Source organism: Tiliqua scincoides, chromosome 1 (genome assembly GCF_035046505.1).
Source record: "Tiliqua scincoides isolate rTilSci1 chromosome 1, rTilSci1.hap2, whole genome shotgun sequence".
Classification (NCBI taxonomy): Eukaryota; Metazoa; Chordata; class Lepidosauria; order Squamata; family Scincidae; genus Tiliqua; species Tiliqua scincoides.
This window is the reverse complement of record NC_089821.1, coordinates 312111365-312132382: the sequence shown is the minus strand read 5'-3', so window position 1 is coordinate 312132382 and position 21018 is coordinate 312111365. Positions and strand designations below refer to the sequence as shown.

The following is a 21018-nucleotide window of genomic DNA, read 5'->3' as shown; positions in this document are numbered from 1 at the left end:
AAAACAGGTAATGATACAGCAAAGGAAGCACAAACAGACCTCAGAAGAGGCACCAGGTGATATGAAATTCCAGGATAGAAGGGTGAGCTGCAGCCTGGTCTTAGAGCCTCTGCAGAACGGGAAGTTTCCTTCTGTCTGAGCTCGTTTCTTTATTTAGGTTTGGGACAGATTTGGATTTGGAACAGAAAGCAAGGAGTCTGTGGCTGGCTGGATCAGGCTGTTGGGGTGGGCTGGGGCAATTTTCCAGATCTGTGCTGGAAGTTGCAGAGCACATTCAGAACAAAGCCAAAGTAATATTGGGAAGGCAGGTTGCAGCAAATGCAGAGAGAGAGAGAGAGAGAGAGAGAGAGAGAGAGAGTACATCTCAGAAATGATCACAGTTAAGTGTTGAGTGCTCAGGTCATTGGCTGGATGGGAGTGATACATGTGGGGCTTTGGATTAGCAAGTGCTCCTGGACAGTGTGTGTGGGTGAAAGGACTCCATACGCCACAGTAAAGACCGGGCTTTCTTCTTTTCCCCTTCTTTGCTTTGATTTGGTTTCACCCCCTTCTGCGCTCCTGGTCATGAAATTTGCCAGCCTTCCAAGGATAGGCCAAGTCATCATGGTGTGATCTGCTGGATGTCACGGACCCCTGCAATAATGTGCAAGTCAAGTGTTCTCAAACTGTGACCTCTTGGACTCTGGGGGTGTGCAGAGTCTTCCCTATTTCTATCCTGTTTTATGGTGTCGCATTAGATTTTGTTAACTGCTCTGAGAGACTCTGCCTGGAGAGTGGTGCCTGAATTCTTTAGGTAGAATAGGCATGCAGGGAGGGGGAGAGAGATTCTATAACAAATCCGCACTGCCAGAAAGTGGCCTGCTGAGGGCATTCCTCTGCAAAAGTGAAGCTGTCATTGTTGGAGTTGATGCAAGTTCGTCTGCTGTCCAGAAGGGGTCAAGCTATGGCCCAGTGACTCTGACCTTTCTACCTGTTCTCTCTGCGATCCTTGTGGGGTACGGCCCTAACCCTTTATCCTTCCCTTCTCCTCTGAGCACTTCCTCTTGTCCTCTGACCACCCACCTGTTAAGATGGCGCACACCAGGGCTCTGATGCCCAGGCCATCTTGAGCACAAGGTATGCCGGGCAAGGCAGCTCCAGGGCCTCGCTATCTCTAAGTGTTAGCTGAACCTCTGATCCTAATCAGATGCTGTGAATATACACTCAGTGGAACTGTAAGTAAATAACTTCTTTTTGCAACTTTAACAAGCCATTGCCTCTTTGTCTTTTTAATTGAATAGCTGTCAGCTGGGTGAGGGAGGTTCCCTGTGGTGATACCCAAAGGGGGGGGGGTCTGCTGCTTAAGCTACTCTGCTTCCCCCCCCCCCAAAGAGGAAACTATTTTTAGTTTCCTCCAACAGTCATTTTGTCATTTCTGCATCTCAGCCACGCTCCTTGATCTGGCTGCTCTTTACTCCTCATCCGCTGAGGACATCGGTGTGGGTGAGCACCGTGAGTCAGCAGCCCTGGAGAGGCTGTCTCAGCATGAGAAGGGCTGTCGTTCACAGGTTCAGCTGGCAATCTGTTCTCCCCAGGGAGTTCTGCAGAACCAGCTCCGGATGCTCAGTTTGCGCCTCTGGGGCTGTTGACAGCCACTGGAGGTGGGACAGCTTCCAGCGACCTGATGAGGCCACCTGTGAATGGACACACATTCTCAGTCCCCAGATCTCACCCAGAGGGGGCATTTGGTGCAAATCTAGTGCTTTCCCTGCCACATTTCACATGAATTATGATTGCAGTGTGCTAAGGAAACCCCACAATGCCACTCAAGAAAGTTTGCCTCCGTGCTCTTCCTCAGTCTGTCTCTGGTTGGTGCAATTTCTGGTGCTCCTAAAGAAGTTATGTGGGGGGGGGGGGAGACAACCACACAGAATACATCTCTCTCTCTCTCTCTCTCTCTCTCTCTCTCTCATGCGAAATGTGTGAAATATGTCAATGAAAATAATCAGGAAGATGGCTGGGCCAGCGTGCTGAACAGCTGCAGACTCTGCAGGCACCAGAACTTCCCCTTTTCCTAGGAAAAGCCATGCTGGGGAAGAGAAAATAATTAGTTTCATCTCTTCAGAGCATGTAAAAATAATCTCACTATTAAAAGGGCATAAAATGTAACCTTAAGCAGGAAGTGTGATAATCGCAGCCCAGACTCTGAAGGCGCTTTTTGCCTTTGCAAATTGACTAGTTTCCCCCACCTCGATCGTGGCTTTTCATTTGGTCTGATAATTATGATTGTGATTCATACTGGAGAGCTGAACCTCTCAGAGCTGATGGTGTAAGAAAGTGGGAAAGGAGCGTGTGAGACCGATGGCTCTCCTCCCCATTTTACAGATGGCGGCACTGATGCTGGAAAGGGATTGACTTGCTCAGATCTGACCAGTGAGTCCATGACTAACTGTAGCACTGGAACCCAGGTCTCAGTTCCCCTTGCCATCCATCCATTTCTGCTGAGAGGTTCCATTGCCATCTCAAGATCCATTACTTTATATTTCCATGCCTTTCCTTTGCCTTAAGCCCCTCACCCCATGCTCTTTTTTTATTTACCTCTTGCTGGTCATTGGATTCCTCCCATAGCATGCAGTGTGTACTCTGGCAGCACAGCTGCATATGGTTGGGGTTAGGATTGGACTCTTAGTCCATGACTTTGGAGTCAACCACGTGGGTTTGGAATATATGGTTGGAAACTCCCACGACAGTCTGATATCCATGGGTTTGGAGTCCTCAGAGGGAGGGAGACAAAGGATGATTGACAGCAACTGAGGAGCAAAGAGCATGGCTCTTGTAACAGATAGAATGGAGCAAATGTGTGGTCACAAATCCCACATGGGTTGACACTCATGGAAGTGACTCACAGGTGTGATCCCTCCCCTCCCAATGTACTGCATGTTTGGTCTAGCCCTGAGACTCTCTCTGATCCACAGACATTGACTTACACACATCCTCCTGGCACTGGAGAGAAAGACCTTAGGAATTAACCCCGTCTTAGCAGGACAGCATCAGAGCATCCATCACAGCTTGGCTGTTCTCTTGCCAAGACTTGGTGCCCTTCTTTGCGGAGATGATCCCCCCCCCCAAGTTTTGATAGGTTGGTTCGAATTTAACAGAAGTTTAAATTCCCCACTCTTGAGTCAAGTGAGCAGGCTGGGCCAATAGCCAGGTGTGGGCTAAAACCAGTAGGGATCCAGGAAGCCTTCACTCGAGTTATTGGTTTCTAGGGAAGTCCAGAACTGTGGAACTCCAATGTGCATTTGTAGGGCCTGGAAGGGCTATGTGGGATGCGTGCCCATGGCTTTCAACAGAATGGAGAGTGTGACAGACTGATTTCTAAGTCAGGCTCTGTGTACAGAGAGCACTGTCTATGTAGAGCACTGCCTACTGGGTGGGAGGGGTGCTTATTTGTGACAGCCTTGCCTATTGACATAGTTATGTCATCATTGTCACCCTCATTCACGAGCATGACCATAAGCAGAATTGCAGATCTTGGTGTGGTTGTAAGAGGGCCCCTCTGACCTGCCTTTGCAGGAGCACAAAGCTTTTGGGAATCAGGTCTGCCTAGCCCAGAATGGCCTTCTGTGCCTGGAAGCCCTCAAGGTTCCAAGCAGAGGCTCTTTCCCAGCGCCTGCTGCCGATGGGGCTGAGCCCAAAATTCTCAGCTTTGGAGCCACGTGCACGGCCCAGAATGGAGTCCCAGTGGGCTCAGTAGGGTTTATTCCCAGTAAATGTACCTTGATTGTAAAAATAAACGAGGAGCTCGTGAGCCCTGCTTGTGAAAAGTGCGTGTATGGCAGATGAGTGTGGCACGGGGTCAGGATTTTGCCTGCTTCATCTTCCCCTTGACTTATGTGCCTTCAGTAGACTTGGTGGCCCTGAATGCCTGCAGAAATGGTTCGGGGTCCAGGGAGGGGAAGGGCTGTTCCCTGTAACTGCAGGCCACTGGCCTGACTCTCTGCAACTGTGATATGTTGACTTCCCAAGCTCCGCGAGAGAATCACAGAAGCTGCAGGGCCAGGTTTGTACCCGGGGGCTGGTTTGCTGTTGCATTATTTACCAGTAGGCATTTCATCACTAACCTGCAACAGGCTTAATATGCCCATTCAGCAGTGTAGTCGGGTTCAAGACAGACAGACACTGATGCAGGGATCAGACCCAATCCAGACACACCTGAGCCCTGCCTCCTTTGCTCTGGTTCCTGTTCTGGCAAGATGCCTGATGTCTCCCCACATACCGAGCTGGGCTCATCCTGGGGCTGTTCCTCACAGTGCACACATTTCCCCCTTTCAGTTGGTCAGTATGCATTTTGGCACAGGCAGAGCGGCCCCTCCCGAGATGAGCCCCTTGGTGTTCTGCTGCCCCTGTCCCGTATCCCGTCCGCAAGGGCTTTGCTCTTCATTCTCCGTGAGACGCCTTGCACAAAGCCTCTGCCTCCTTCTTGCAGTGAGCTCCTGAACAGATGTGCAAACAAGTGTCAGCCGTGCGACTGGAGTCCGACTGCCAGTCAGCTGCGGTGATGAACTTGCAAATGGCCGCCGTATCTTATCAATCTTGCATGTATGTGTCACATTAGGGAGAATCATTTCCAGGTGAAATTTACAAACCCCGGACAATTCTAATTTGGGAGAAATTAGACATAAGTGGTTGTCTGTCGCTTGTACGTTATCTAAATTACTGACAAATTGCTCTGCTGGCTTTCATTATGAAGGACATGTGGTGGGGAATGTCTGTGCTGCTGCAGGCCTGTCTTGCTGTCCGCACGGCTTCCGTAAAGGTCAGCGGTGCCATCTCTGCTCTTTGTTTGACTACGGTCACGATTCGGAGATGTTTCTCCAGCATATTTCTTGCAAATGCTTTTTGCATTCTAGTTTGGCCAGTAGTGTAGCCAGAGGGGAAGGCGGCTCCACAGGAGCTGCAATGTGCCGTGTAAGTGCCCCCCCTCGCTGTTAGAGCCATTGGGGGCAGTAATGGCAACATGCAGGTACTCGCCCCCACTTTCGAACCCTGTTTACCATGTCCTGACGGGTTCTGCTATAGTTCCAATTCCTCTTGATTCCACATAGCGATGGCCACAAGCTCAGGTGGCCTTAGGGGAGATCAGACAAATTGTAAGGGCAGAGTAGAGATCTATTACTGGTTGTTTTCTGTGGTGACTCTAAGAACCGTCGCACCTCTGAATGCTCGGAGCTGGGAGGAAAAGCAAGGAGGCGGTTGCCTTCATGCCCTGCTCACAGGACTTTCCAGAAGCATCTGGCTGGCTCCTTTCCCCTGGGGGCTGGGGATAAGAATAGGCCCTTAGTTTGGCTGTACTTGTCGTAAGAGGCGACTAAAGAGCCACCGGGTAGATGGGACTCGTCAGCATGGGAAGGCAGCTCATCTGAGAGCAGGAAAACTCTGATCCCAAACCTCCACTGCCTTGTGGCTACATCCAGTTATGGGAAAGGCTTCAGGAGTCAACCTCGAGGCAAAATCCGGATCCGGAGTCCCTCAGGCAGTTCGTGGCTGAACACAGTCACGTTCTGGCAACTCCTGCGACGCCGCTGGAACCAACCGTATTGGCCTCTGCCTTTCCATTGGACCATTTCAGCGACATGGAGAGGGGGGATTTGCTGCATGGGTAACAGCCTATCCTCCACACCTACTTTACCCAGGCTTCGCGCACTGGAGAGGACACTCTGTTCCAAAACCACCATTCAGAGCGTGACAGTCTTCTGAGACTGAAGGATGCCAACACACTGGCTGGCTCCTGAGGGGACCATTGGTCTGATCTGGCCAGACTTTTCATATGTACTTGCTCATAAGTTTATACCTCCCACTGAAATCAGAATTGCTTCTGTTTGACTGGATCCTGCTTTTTGGCTTGCTGGTTGCATACGCCCCAGAGACTCAAAGGCTTTCCTTTGAAAAACGTGGTACTTTAGGGGAGAGGCAGCTGTTGTGGAGACTTGGCTGCTTGGCTGTCACCCCGCAGAGCAGCATGTTGTTCTTACGTCGGCATGTGGAGTGTCAGCTTGCGCCTTTGTGGAATTGCGGTCCCTTTTATGAGCCCATAAAACACCTTTGAGAGCAAGTGCATGGCTGGGAAAAGCCTGACAGCCACTCTGGAAGCGGCCTCTGGAAGCCAGGCCAGGTGATATTTTTATGGGTATTAAGCACCTGTCAGGGCCTTACTTGCTCCCACTGCTTGCAGAATGTTTTATGCCTCCTACCCCAAGGCCATTAGGCTGCTGGGAGCAGCAGTGCAAAAGCACATTCTGAGCAGGCCTGTGGAAGTGTGAGTCAGCCTTGCTGGAAGGGCTGCAGTGTTCCTTGGAGAGTACATGAATGACAATAAAACTTTTCACTGGTTTATTATCATACAAAAACAGAGAGCAGGAGCTGCCTGCCCTTGAACTGGAAGGGAGACTTGATTTCTAATCCACTGCAGCAGGAATTGCCACATGTTTCCTACAAAATGCTTTTTGGTGGAAATGCATTTTGCAAAGCAAGCTGGGCCACCCCCAGTCAGACACCAGCTGCAGTCATGTCATCTGCTCAAAAGGCAGAGCTCTGGCTTGCAAGGCGAAGATATGAACATGATGACTCTTGTCAATGCTGCTTGCCCGCATGACTCTGGGAGTAGGGTAGGCCTGGCTTCCCCCCAGCACACACAGATCAGGGAGTCAGTGGTCAGCTAGTGCCCAGTGGCAGATCTCTTTCTGCAGGAGGAAGACATGAAGACCCTACCCAATGGTGCTCTTTCTACCTGTCTAGTCATGTTTTCAGGGTTCTTCTTTGGCCTTCATTCCTTTGTTCTCAAGTAACTGTTCTTGGCCCATGTTATCCTTTCTGCACCTGCTGTCCCTTGGCAAGCTCATTCGTCCCCACAGTGTTCACTGTTGTCTGTTCCCAGATTATACCCCATTCTCCCTTTCTGCTCCAGAACTACTGTCTGGCATTTCTGCTTGGACCCTTCATCATTTTCCAACTCGATATGTCAAAGCAGATATGTCAAAGCAAAGAGGCATCTGAAGGCCTTAGGGATGGACCTCAACAAGTGGGAAACCCTGGCCTCTGAGCGGCCCGCTTGGAGGCAGGCTGTGCAGCATGGCCTTTCCCAGTTTGAAGAGACACTTGGCCAACAGTCTGGGGCAAAGAAGGAAGGCCCATAGCCAGGGAGACAGACCAGGGACAGGCTGCACTTGCTCCCAGTGTGGAAGGGTTTGTTACTCCTGAAATGGCCTTTTCAGCCACACTAGACGCTGTTCCAGAACCACCTTTCAGAGCGCGATACCATAGTCTTTCGAGACTGAAGGTTGCCAACATGTCAAAGCAGAGCTTCTCTTCTTTCCCCTGCCAGCCTTCCTCCCCTTGTGCTCTTCCTCTCCATTGGCAAGGTCATCATCTGCCCTTTTGAGCAGGGTCCAGGCCTGGGCTCTGACTTTGACTCCTGTCCAAAATTGGGCAAATTTCTGGAGGAGAAGTTCATTACGGGTTACAAGTCATGGTAGGTCTGTGCAAGCTCTTGGTTTTAGAGGCAGGCTGTCCCTGATTGCCAGATGCAGGGGAGGGCACCAGGACGCAGGTTGTGTCTGTTGTCTTGTGAGCTCCCTGGGGCATTTGGTGGGCCGCTGTGAGATACAAGAAGCTGGACTAGATGGGCCTGTGGCCTGATCCAGCGGGGCTCTTCTTATGTTCTTACATTCTTATGTTCTCTCTCTCTCCATCCTTCCTCATATTCAGTCTGTCACCCAAGCATGTCGCTTCTCCCTCTACAGCTTTGCAAAATAATCCCACTTCCTCTTTGTCTCATCAATGCAAACACTCATTCACATCCTGGTCATCAGGCACCTTCGCTGTGGCCACCCCCTTTCCAGTATCTCTCCTCAGCGGCTTTCCACAGTCCAGCGCCCTGCCACCAAAAGTTTGCCTTGTTTGCAGCTCTGCTCTTGTCCATACATCCCTACACCAGGTTCCTATGTGCTCTCAGCACTGTGTGCTGACCTTCAAAGCCCACCATGGCCTTGGCCTGACTTGCTGTCTGCTGTCTGTGACTGTTCCTCTTCCTGCCCTCCCACCCTCAGCTGCTCTGAGGGTCTCCTGCTCTCTCCAGTATCTTTACCAACTGTGGCGTTCAGCAGAGCGTCCTTTAATGCAGTGATTCCTACAGCACCACCAGTGCAGATAGGGTTGCCTGGTTCTGGTGAAGCGCTTGCAGGGATGGGCTTCTCACCTGAGGCTTGGGTTCAAACCTGGGCTCAGCTTTAGCCAGTCAGTCTCCTGGTGAGGACTGGGTGCTGTTGGCTCTGTCTTCTGGTGGTGGTGTCTTCTGGCTGAGCTGTGAATCAGGACTGTACTGCCTCCCCTCCTGAGCTTCTGGATCCTACCTGCAAGGGAGCAACAGCCAGTAAGGGGTCTGCCTTCCCACTCCGTGAATGGGCTTCCCAGAGACAATTGGTGGGGAAAGAAGAGGCAGGACATCATAATGTCAGGGTACCAGAATGAGGTCTTTTGTTACCTGGTGTGCTCCCTGGGGCATTTGGTGGGCCTCTGTGAGATACAGGAAGCTGGACTAGATGGGCCTATGGCCTGATCCAGTGGGGCTGTTCTTATGTTCTTAAACTACAATTCCCAGGAGGCCTTGCAGGTCTTCTTGTTGTCTGGTGTGCTCCCTGGGGCATTTGGTGGGCCGCTGTGAGATACAGGAAGCTGGACTAGATGGGCCTATGGCCTGATCCAGTGGGGCTGTTCTTATGTTCTTAAACTACAATTCCCAGGAGGCCTTGCAGGTCTTCTTGTTGTCTGGTGTGCTCCCTGGGCATTTGGTGGGCCGCTGTGAGATACAGGAAGCTGGACTAGATGGGCCTATGGCCTGATCCAGTGGGGTTGTTCTTATGTAGGACTAAAACAGGCCCCCTTTGCTTGGATGAGCTGCTCTTACGTTCCTACGAATCTTGCCTCTGCTCACTTGGTGGCTTAGGCAGGCCTGTCTCCCTCACCCTGTCTTCCTCAGCTGCAATGTCTGTTTGTTTTTTGCACTGTCTTTCTCCCAGTAGGGCACTCAAGGCATTTTCAGTCATTTTAAAACAATCAAACAAAAAAAGCAGTTTAAAAATCTCAGTGGAGCAGCAGCAATTAAGCAGTTAAAACCCCAATCAGATTGTGCCCAATCAGAGTCTTGTGTCAGCAAGAGTCAAGGATCAGCATTCACTACCAGAGGCCGTCCTAAATGAACATGTCTCAAGGCATTGCCAAAAAGTCTCCAAAGAGGGGGTAGTTCTTAAATCCAGGGGGAGAGAGTTCCATAAATGGTGCCACCACCAAGAAGGCCTTGTGCCTCATCGCAACTCAGAAAGTACCATTTAAGTGAGGAATCTTGTTATTATGACTTCTATCCTCTGTGGACAGAAACAGTATTCCTGTCTCCTCCCCACCCAAGATCCTTCCCAGTGTTTGGGATGGGTCAGCACCTTCTCTGCCCCTTGCCCCCCATCCTTCGTCCTTCTTGCTGCCTGCCAAGATGGGAGTCTGTGTTGGCTCCACTCCGCTCCGCCCCCTGGCCTCAACTGCCCATTTCTCCAGTGGTTCCAAGTTTTCTGTTCTTTGCCACCAGCACAGGCAGCGAATGCAAAGCAAGGCGATTTTGCTGGCATCAAATGATGCATTGCTATTTTTGTGCAGTACGTCTCTGCTATGCAAACCACCTCGTCTAAAATATGAAGTGTAGAGCGATAATGCATAAAAGATTGGCCCTGGAGTCGGTGATTTTGAAGAGCCATAAATTATGCAGGCTCCATGGAACTTTGAAGAAGTCTGTCACTGTGGCAAATCATAATCCCCAGAGAGCCGGGCACATAAAGCCCCTTCCGTGTGATTTGTGACTATTTCAGCAAATAAAAGTTTCAGATTCACTCAAAGCAAGATCTATCTCACTGTTTGCAAAGAGTCCAATGACTGACGGCTTATTCTGGGAGACGTGGAGGGCTGGCGGAACGTGACCAGGAGAGCCCTACTGCAGAACGAGGCATTTGCAGGTCAGGTTGCGTCATGACTCTGGGCGCGCCAAACTTTATGCTAAGGCAGTGGTTCTCACACATTTAGCACCGGGACCCACTTTTTAGAATGAAAATCTGTCAGGACCCACTAGAAGTGATGTCATGACTGGAAGTGACGTCATCAAGCAGGAACATTTTTAACAATCTTAGGCTGCAATTCTACCCACACTTGCCCAGGAGTAAGTTCTATTTACTGTTGTTGTTAAAAGCATATCCCCCCAAAAGCACATCTCTGCCTCATCTCCCACACAACTTCTGGGGGCTGCAACAAGAGCAAGGACTGGGGACATCCCAGTAGGGAACAGGTCCCAAGGAAGTGAAACTGCGCAAAAGCTGCACATTCCTCAAGCGCCCATTTCATTGGATTTTCTTTTCATGCAGGAAAAAGAAGCCCCACCACCAACTAGGTCATGTCTGTTCTGTGTACTGGGAGTGGTGGCAATAAATGAATGAATTAGTAAATGTATAAATAAGTGGAAACATGTCATAAATGATACCCAGATCCCAGTGGCACCTACAGCCACGTGTTGGATGCAAGAACAACCTTCTTTCCATGCAGCAGGCCCCCAGCCCAGCCCCTTTCTGCCCCCTGTAGAAGCAGGTCCAGGTAGCCAGAAAAGTTGAAAAGTTTTCATTTCTATCCTTTCACAAGCACATTCGTAATCCCCCTTTTCCAAAAATTTGGGACCATTTTTGTTGGTAGAAGACTGTCAAGGTTCAGCAAACCTTGATTGTGGCGAACAGAAACCTGATAGATCATAAGAACCTAAGAAGAGCCCTGCTGGATCAGGCCAGAGGCCCATCTAGTCCAGCTTCCTGTATCTCACAGTGGTCCACCAGAGGCTTCAGGGAGCACTCAAGACAACAAGAGACCTGCATCCCTTTGCCACTCCCTTGCATCTGACATTCACAGAATGGCTACCTCTAAAAGCTAGTATTGGCAACCTTCAGTCTCGAAAGACTCTGGTATCGCGCTCTGAAAGGTGGTTCTGGCACAGCGTCTAGTGTGGCTGAAAAGGCCAATCCGGGAGTGACAATCCCTTCCACACCGGGAGCAAGTGCAGTCTGTCCCTGGTCTGTCTCCCTGGCTATGGGCCTTCCTTCTTTGCCTCTTAGCCTCAGACTGTTGGCAAAGTGTCTCTTCAAACTGGGAAAGGCCATGCTGCACAGCCTGCCTCCAAGCGGGCTGCTCAGAGGCCAGGGTTTCCCACTTGTTGAGGTCCATCCCTAAGGCCTTCAGATCCCTCTTGCAGATGTCCTTGTATCGCAGCTGTGGTCTACCTGTAGGGCGCTTTCCTTGCACGAGTTCTCCATAGAGGAGATCCTTTGGGATCCTTTGGGATCTAAAAGGTCTAAAAGCTCTAAAAGCTAGATGTTGCAAATAGTCATCATGGCTTATAACCTGTGATGGACTTTTTCTCCATCGATCTGTAAATCCCCTTTTATATCCCGTCAGGCGCCCAAGCCAGATGCCATCAGCATATCCTGTGGCAAGGAGTTCCACAGACTAATTACACGCTGGGTAAAGAAATATTTTCTTTTGTCTGCTGTGACTCTGTTGCCTGAAGAACTGGCAGCTGAGAAGCCAAAATCATGGTAATCTGTGTGAAGGGGGGCAGAAAAAGAGGACCCCCCCAGATCCCCAGATGAAGAGGTGTTTGGGCCTCTTCAGCCTAGAAAAGAGACGCCTGAGGGGGGACATGATTGAGACATACAAAATTATGCAGGGGATGGACAGAGTGGATAGGGAGATGCTCTTTACACTCTCACATAATACCAGAACCAGGGGACATCCACTAAAATTGAGTGTTGGGTGGGTTAGGACAGACAAAAGAAAATATTTCTTTACTCAGCATGTGGTCGGTCTGTGGAACTCCTTGCCACAGGATGTGGTGCTGGCGTCTAGCCTGGACGCCTTTAAAAGGGGATTGGACAAGTTTCTGGAGGAAAAATCCATTACGGGGTACAAGCCAAGATGTGTATGTGCAACTTCCTGGGAATGCCAGATGCAGGTGAGGGCACCAGGATGCAGGTCTCCTGTTATCTGGTGTGCTCCCTGGGGCATTTGGTGGGCCGCTGTGAGATACAGGAAGCTGGACTAGATGGGCCTATGGCCTGATCCAGTGGGGCTGTTCTTATGTTCTTATGTTATGTTCTTATGCCGGGGCAATGCTGTTCTGTGTGCATGGGGCCAGGAAACCAGAAGTTGTGATCTATGGTGTCTCCTTGCCAGTAGCATAGCTACAGGGGGCGGCACGTTTAGTATTGCAGGTGCTGCAACACACCGTGTCAGCAGCCCCTCCCAATCGACACTGGAGCTGTTCTGCACTTTCACAGGTTGCTTTCACTGCCCGGAGTGGCTCCACCGGTCACATGGTGTGTTGCAGCCTCTAGCAGTGCTGCTGCCGCTTGCAAATCAGCCTGGAAGCCGTATTGCAAGCTGTCACCTGGTTCCCTTTGTGTCTCCGTTTGGCTTTTCAAAGTTTGATGCCTCTCCTTTGACAGAGATTCTTGGGAAGTTTGATGGCACACAAGTCACTGGGGAAATTTCTTTTTCCAGGGCTACAGATTTCTCAGTTGTTTCTCCTTTTTTTCTTCTTCTTCTTTTTTAACCTACATATTATTATTGACTTCTGTGCTTCTGTTGGGTCCTGCCTGGCTTTGCTCAGGTGCAGTGAAAGAGCAACGATATCCTAGATTCAAAACGATAATAATGGCATTTCTGCATGTCCTGTTGCCCTTGATTTATGGTACTGGGAACTGCTGAATGGCAGCAGTAGGGTGCAGCTGATACTTGCCTCAAAATCGGTTCCTTTGCCTGTAGGCACATTCAGAACATTTGCCTTCATCCCTTATCCAGGTGCAGCCGTTGAGAGCTCATAGTTCGGTCTCACAGCACCCACTTTGCATGCAGAAGGCCCCAGTTCAGTTCTCAGCATCCCTACGTCACAGCCACTGGGAAAAGCACGTCTCTGCCTGAGACCTTCAGCCAAAGCAGCCAGAAGTTGGCTGAATGAGCCAGTGGGCCATCACATCACATGGGCCGTCATCACCCAAGCCACTCCGATGGCAGGCAGTTTACTGCTGACAGCACAGAAGCTGGTGAGCTCTGTACCAGCAATAGTCAGCTGCAGTAAGACTTATTCTGACTTATTCTGCAATAAGTCAGAAGCAATAAGGTTGTGGCAGAGGTAGGTGGGGGTGGGGATAGGGATGGAATGAGCCAGGGTAGTTTGGGGCAGATTTTGGGGGCAGCAGTGACCATGAGATCTGGCGCCCCTATAACACTTCTAACTTACTGAGTTTGTATGTTTCAATTTTTGATCTTTTAACATAAAACTATAATTTTTTTAAAGAAAATTTATAACACTTGTTTCCCCCCCCCTTTTAATTTACTGTGAAACCCCCCAGGGGTGGGTGGAGGTGTGGGCACAGAAACACCCCTTCTGTTTTTCCACTCACTCTCAAAGTGTATATTGTATGCTCTGTGGAGTTCTATGAAGCATGATGTCTAGTAACAGAAATGTATTCATCCCCATAATTGAAAAACTGCCCGGCTGTGGCTTTGGAGGACAGCATTGTGACACTGTTCCTGTCTGGAGTGCTCCACACACACCACAATATTCTCTTCAACCTGCCATATTTTTATTGTCATTGTTGTATTATAGCAGTGGTTCTCAAACTTTTATCAGCAGGACCCCCTTTTTAGAATGAGAATCTGTCAGGACCCACTGGAAGTGATGTCATGACAGGAAGTGGCATCATCAAGCAAGAAAATTTTTAACAATCCTAGGCTGCAATCCTACCCACACTTACCCAGGAGTAAGTCCCATTTATTATCATTGTTTAAAAGCATTTATATATATGGTAGCCTGTGAAAAGTACAGACGTGTAACATTTCCCCAAATGCAGTCACATATCATGTTAGCATCAAGTCTAATCTATTAAAAATAAAATATTGAAATGAATGGGGACCCACCTGAAATTGGCTCGCAAACCACCTAGTGGGTCCCGACCCACACTGTATTATAGTAGTATAGTATAGTAACAATCAGTGGTGTATCTAGAGGGTGTGCAAAGCACTAATTTTTGCAGGGAGCCTCACCACGACGTGCAAGCAGTCCCTCCTCCTCCCCTTTGGAGCCATTCTGGGAACTGGGAACAAACGGAGATGTTTGCCTTAAAGCACCCACCACCATTGCTACCATTTCCACCTTTCTTTGCCAATGTGGTTCTACTTCAATCTGAATAAATTTGAATAATTTTTCATGTTCTTAGTTTTCAATTTGTGCATCCCCAGGTGTTGCCACATCTATAATCCAGACCATTTCCTCTTCCACTACTGTTAAATCTGGTGTGTTATGTGCCTGATGTTTATCTGTTTGGAAGCAGAAATCCCACAGTATTTTAACCTTTTCATTTTCAACCACTTTGTCTGGTTTGTGATCCCACCATTTCCTGGGCACTGCCGTGTTGTATTTTTTGCAACACTTCCAGTACCCCAGGTATGCAACTTCGTTGTGTTTTTCTGTGAGATGTTGTGGCTTCCACATTTCAGGACCTCCATTGTTTGCTTCTTTGCAGAAGCAGCATTTGCTGTCCTTGTAAGACTTTACAATCCTGGTCTTGTTCACATTTTTCCAAGTGCTTCTTCTTGTGAAGCTAATAGTCCTTCTCCTTTAATGTTTGTTTGTTTGTTCCTAATAGATTATAAAGAATTTATATACCACTTTTCAACCAAAAATAAGTAGCAGTTTACATAGCTAAAAAAAATTAAATGGTTTCCTGTCCCTAAAGGGCTCACTATCTAAGAGGTGCATTAGAGACACCAACAACTGCCCCTGGAAAAGACGCCATCCTGGGGTGAAAAGGGACTGTAGCTCTGCCAGATATAAGAGGGCACCACTTTGAAAGGTGCCTCTTTGCCCAGTTATAAGAATGTGCAGTTCTTGCATCGCACTTTCTGAGTGTCCCTGTGCTTTTTTTTGAGGACCCTGATTGCATCCTTGCAAGGGTCTGAGAGGAGGAAGGGCTGACAGGGCCTCCCCCTACCAGTGCTGAACAGCACTATCAAAGGGAATAGTGCTGTTAGGGGGAGGGCTGAGGCTGGGGAGGGGTGACTTGCTTGCCCAGGATTTCATGGGAGAGGCTATTCCTCTCTTGGTGGTGACTGCCTCTCCAAAGTGGGAGGAGGACGCACTGTACCTGCACCCACTCTGGCAGGCCATTCAGATCAAGTTCATCTCCAGTGATCAGCTGTTGCGTGTGCCTTCTGTTCCCCTGCCACAAAGCAGCACTATTTGCGCATTACATCAGCAGGCAGCAACTGTGCCCCAGTTGCTTCTGGGTCAACAGTCCAGCCAACAGTCAACAGTCAACAACTGGGCCTCTTCAGCCTAGAAAAGAGGCGCCTGAGGGGGGACATGATTGAGACATACAAAATTATGCAGGGGATGGACAGAGTGGATAGGGAGATGCTCTTTACACTCTCACATAACACCAGAACCAGGGGACAGCCACTAAAATTGAGTGTTGGGAGGATTCAGACAGACAAAAGAAAATATTTCTTTACTCAGCGTGTGGTGGGTCTGTGGAACTCCTTGCCACAGGATGTGGTGACGGCGACTGGCCTGGACGCCTTTAAAAGGGGATTGGACAAGTTCCTGGAGGAAAAATCCATTATGGGTTACAAGCCATGAGGTGTATGCGCAACCTCCTGATTTTAGAAATGGGCTACTTCTGATGCAAGGGAGGGCACCAGGATGCAGGTCTCTTGTTGTCTGGTGTGCTCCCTGGGGCATTTGGCGGGCCGCTGTGAGATACAGGAAGCTGGACTAGATGGGCCTATGGCCTGATCCAGTGGGGCTGTTCTTATGTTCTTATGCAAAGCAGGATCACCTCTCTCTTGATTGACTTGCTCAAGGCTACAAAAGCCGTCCACAGAATTCCAAGCAGCCTTTGGATATGTGTTTGCTGCCACGTTGAACCCCAATGTTAAGGAAGGCAAAGCAGTTCCTCTCCCCCTCAGATACCATCTCTGATCAATTTGCCTCCCCAAACCAGAAAGTCAGGGAGAGATTCATCAGCCTGCAAGCAGGAGGGAGGCCACAGGGCAGCGCAGTTCTTCGGGGCAGCAAGAGGCGTGTGAGCAGTTTCCTCCTGATCCTGCCTTTAGAATAGTAATATCAGTCAGCCAACCAGTCACGCAACTTCTGTGCAGTGGCTGGTTTGGCCCTTGGTTAGTTCTTGCCCCCCTTTCAAGTCTGCCCAAACCTTGGTCCCAAACCTCTCCTCTCTCGTTTGGCTGGGGAGCAGAAGGCAGAGCAGAGCCATGATGCTTGGGAGTTTGGAGCACGTGTGCCTCACCGCTCAGAGCCGGGTGTACTGGTGTCTGTAGCCCCAGGGTTTGCTGGAACCTCTGAAAAAGGGGCAAGGATTCCCCGAGGGGGGGCAGTATCCCTGGACTTCCCGAGCTGGGCCACAGCCCTGTGCCAGACACCTTGTGGGAACAGCTGGCCTTTGCAGAAACCATCACACAATCCCTGCTTTTGCAGCACATGTTGTGTGCTGATTCCCTGGGTGGTCTGAAGGGGAGAGAGAGGCAGGGCATTGCAGGTAGGCTCATCTCTGCACCCCTAGAAGCCCCCTGTCTTGACGTCTCCCAAGCTGCCTGTCTTGCCTGCACTCTGTCCTGAGATCAGTGGGCAAGAAAGTGTGCCTAAAGAAGGACTCTGAGAGTTTCAGAAAGGAGGGAGGAAGGAGGAAGAAAGAGAACTTTAATCAGCCTCCTCCTGAGGAATCCAGATGACCTGCAACTCTCAGCCCTGTAGAGACCCTCAGATCTCCTGCCTGTCATTGAAAGAGGATGTCTGAAGCACAGCCACAGAGGTCTTTGCCTCTCTGCAGGCCTTGGAAGTTCTGGCCCATTAACAGTCTGAAGGCTGGAGGCGAAATGGCACCAGAGGACATGCACTGCACAGGCAGACTGCTGGGCTGCAGAGGAGGCTGAGCGAGGCCAGCAGCCTGGAGAGGCTGCTAATCACTGACAGAGGGCAGAGCCGTTGCACTTTTCATGGCACGGAAAGTGGTGGGTGGCAGGCCTGTCAAGTGGACGGCGCTCCCCACACGTTCTTTTTGTGGTCTGCAAAATGACTTGCCTCTTTGAGTTGGACTTGCGCCTGATTCTGACTGTGGTCTGGAACAGAGTGGGTGGTGGGAGATGGCAGCAGCACTGCAAAAAGGACTTGTTTGGTAGGAAGGCAAGGGAGGAAGATACTATTCCTTCCAACTGACCTACAAAATGATGCAGAGGTGAATAGGGTGGACAGAGGGATGCTCTTTTCCCTCTCACACGACCCCAGAACCAGGGGACAGCCACTAAAACTGTCAGCAGAGTTAGGACCAAAGGCTACAGTGTTTGGGGCTCTTAAGACAAAAGGGGGACATGATCAAGACATACTATGCAGGGGATGGGCATAGAGAACTGCTCTTTTCCCTCTTACACAACATCAAAACCAGGGGACATCCACTCAAATTGAGTGTTGGGAGAGTTAGAACAGACAAAAGAAAATATTTCTTTGCTCAGCATGTAGTTAGTCTGTGGAACTCCTTGCCACAGGATGTGGTGACGACATCTGGCCTAGTTGCCTTTAAAAGGGGATTAGACACATTTCTGGGGGAAAAGTCCATCACAGGTTACAAGCCTTGATGCGTATGTGCAACCTCCTGATTTTAGAAGTGGGTTACCTCAGAATGCCAGATGCAGGGAAGGACACCAGGATGCAGGTCTCTTGTTATCTTGTATACTCCCCGAAGCATTTGGTGGGCCACTGTGAGATACAGGAAGCTTGTCTTATGTTCTTAACTGCTGTGGCCAGTTTCCTGTGTTTTCCATTGGGCTTAGAGAAGCACCTACGCATTGCCTAATGGAAGCAGTGATGGACCTGCTACAACCCACATGGGGGACCCAAATGGACACTTGGCTCCAAACTGCAACCTTCCCCTGTCCTTAGTCTCTTCCTCCCACCCTTCTCCCCTCAGGGATCCTTCCACCACCTGCCCCGCACTCGTGTCCCTCTCCAGCCCCTCCCCTCTGCCTTCCTCCTTTTTCTGAGCCCTGGCTGTTCAGTGCTGGGGACTGCAGGGGATATTAAGCACCGCTTCACATTTTGCTTGGGTGTGTTGTTTTTTTTTAATAGCAGCTGTGGGGGTGGTAAGAAGAGGTTTTTGTTTGTTTGTTGTTTGTTTGTTGTTTGTTTAAAACCCTTTCCTCCATGATGGTTTTCTGATGGACACCTCCCCCTCCCCCCAAAGAAGACCAAAAACTGTGGGTGGGGGAGCCAGGGGTCTGTTGGTGCAACTAGCAGCACCCCTCTTGGGGCACATAGCAGCTGTGGGGAGTGATGTACATTGGCACCATAGTGCAGAGAGAATCAACCCAGATCAAGCCCTCACAGCTCCTCTTTTCTTTAAAAACAGCCCGGTAGGTGAAGTGGCACCACTGTGGCATGCAGGTTGACCCACACTGCCTTCTTTCCTCAGTCCTCCTCCTCTGCAGCCTTCATGTAGGTCCTGACTTGCTGGCCTTCCCTGCCTTCAGCGTCTTCTGTCCTCCTTGCCTCTCCCACCCTGCTTCCTCACTCCCATGCCTGCTTGCCTTTGACCCCCTTCCACCACCGGCCCTGCTTGTCCTTGGGCTCCACAGGTGGGTTGGGTTTCTCTTAGTTCCAGCTGCCTTTTTTGACTCCTCTGCAACAGTCTTTTGTGCTCCTTCACTCTGAGCAGCTCCAAGGCACCGGTTTGCCCACAACACACTTGCCTGACCGGCTTCCCAGTTCTCAGAGAGTTTGATGCCGAACGGTTTCCTGGAAGCAGTGAGCTCTGTGCGTCTTCTGGCGGGGGAAACTGTGCCTTCGCCTTGCCCCCCGGTGTCACCACCTCTCCCCTCTTGTCTCTTGCAGATCCACCTGCTGTAGAGCCAGCGTTCCTGGAGATCCGGCAGGGCCAGGGCCGCAGTGTGACGATGAGCTGCCGTGTGCTGCGAGCGTACCCCACCCGGGTCCTGACCTTCGAGTGGCGCCTGGGCAACAAGCTGCTTCGGACAGGGCAGTTTGATGCGCAGGACTCGACCGAATACACCATCCGGAGCCTCTTGAGGGACAGCTACGGGGTGTACAACTGCAACATCATCAACGAGGCTGGGGCTGGGCGGTGCAGCTTTCTTGTGACAGGTAAGCCTGCCTTGCACTTTCGGCTCCATCCTGGCTCTTTCTTTACCTGCTCAGTTTGGTACTGATAGTACGTGGTCGAAATTCATGGCAGTGCCCCCAGATTGGTGTGGCACATCTGCCCAAGATGCAGCAGCACTCCAGGGTCTAGCCAAGGCCGTAGGCCCCTGCAGAGTGTTGTGCAATGTATGTAGTTTCCACTTCCTCTCTTGATGGTGGAAAGGAAGCCTTGTCCTCTGATCCTGGCCAAATGGGGTGGGATGTGGTCCCTGCAGGCTCAAGTAAGAGCAGTGAACGTGGCATAGATTCCCTCTGCTTCATTAGAAATTAGCACAGCATTCAACATTAGGAACGAATGTGTCAGGGTGAATGTGTCGGGGGAAGACCTTGTGTTGCTTGCAGGGTGGCTTGGGCTGCAGTGTGCCTCTCCGTTAGCACAGAGACACATCGCTGCAGGCCCCAGCCAACTGGAAGGGAGTCTTTGCCCTCACCACTGCACTGGGCTCAAGCACACTGCTCCATTGTCCCTGTGGATGGCCGACCTTCCTTTATGCAGGAGGACATAAAAGAGCTGCACTCTATGGAATGGGGGTGCAGCTGCCACCGTGCAGCTTCCCCTTTTCCTTTTAAGAACCACATTGACATCTGCCTCATTCTTGGCTGTGTTCCAGTGAGGTGGGAGGTGGATGTGGTGCTCCTGCAGTTCCCAGCCTGGAACCCTGAAATGCCCAATGCCGATCCATCCACTCGTTCACCTGGTGACTGCCAAACACGAGTTACACGCAGGGATTTATGGCGATGTCAAAATCAGGCGCCTGTTCGGATCTCACCAGCGAGATAGTTCCGTGATCAGGGCCGGCCTTAGGAGCTGCAGGGTCCAATTGGGAACCTGTTTTGCAGGGCCCCAGGTTCACAGCCAAGGTCTGCAGAATATACATAACGTTTATTATAGACTATATCACTCTATGGTAGAATGGAAAGCCGTCAAAAGGTGTTCTTAAAATTGCATGTGAGTTGATAGACCAAACCGGTCTAGGCATATTTCAATATAAAATTTCATACATGTGAGCCCTCAAGTAAACAAACGAGCAGATTGCCTTTGAAAAGAATATAGTTACAAAACCATAACTATAGTTTTAGTGACTGTGAAACGATGTAGTAAAAATATTTATTTTATATTTTGTTTTATATTTTTACCCTAGCATGAGGCCCCTTTAGGCACAGGTCCCAACTGGGAACAATTGGTACAACTGGCTTAAAGCCAGCCCTGTCGGTGTTCTACCCCAGGGCTTGCTTGAGAGTAGGTCCTGTTGTTTGCCTGTTATCTCCTTTCTGTTCGTCTGATCGTGTCAGTTCGGGCTTTTGTATTGACGCTGCAGGCAGAAAGAGAACACCTCACCTGGCACCGTGACAGACACTTCTGGGCTCTCCCCGCCCCCCCGTGTTTGTGGGCTGGCTGGTGGGTTTTTAATGAGAAGGTCTTCCCCGCCTGCTGTTATTTTATTTTAACAAAATGCAAAATGTACCAACAGACAAAACCATGTATTTTTCAAAACTGAAGGTGAGGCTGAACTGAACGTTTTCAACAGAAAACATCTGATTCACTTTGGGGATGGGAAACTGACAACTTTATGACCAAGACTCCACCCCCCCTTCTAGTTGCCACAGCATCATCTGTGTCCAACATCGTCCAAGGTGTCCAAGCATATCCTTGGTTACAGAGCACTGTGATG

At 50.1% G+C, this 21018-nt stretch overlaps 1 protein-coding gene across 1 annotated transcript in view; it reads left to right on the top strand.

Moving 5' to 3' along the window:
• Window positions 1–21018, top strand: part of MDGA2 (MAM domain containing glycosylphosphatidylinositol anchor 2) — a 385901-nt gene that overhangs the window by 299131 nt on the left and 65752 nt on the right. Inside the window, 1 exon segment of the mRNA XM_066630339.1 lies at window positions 19019–19288. Coding sequence (XP_066486436.1) covers window positions 19019–19288 — 270 coding nt within the window.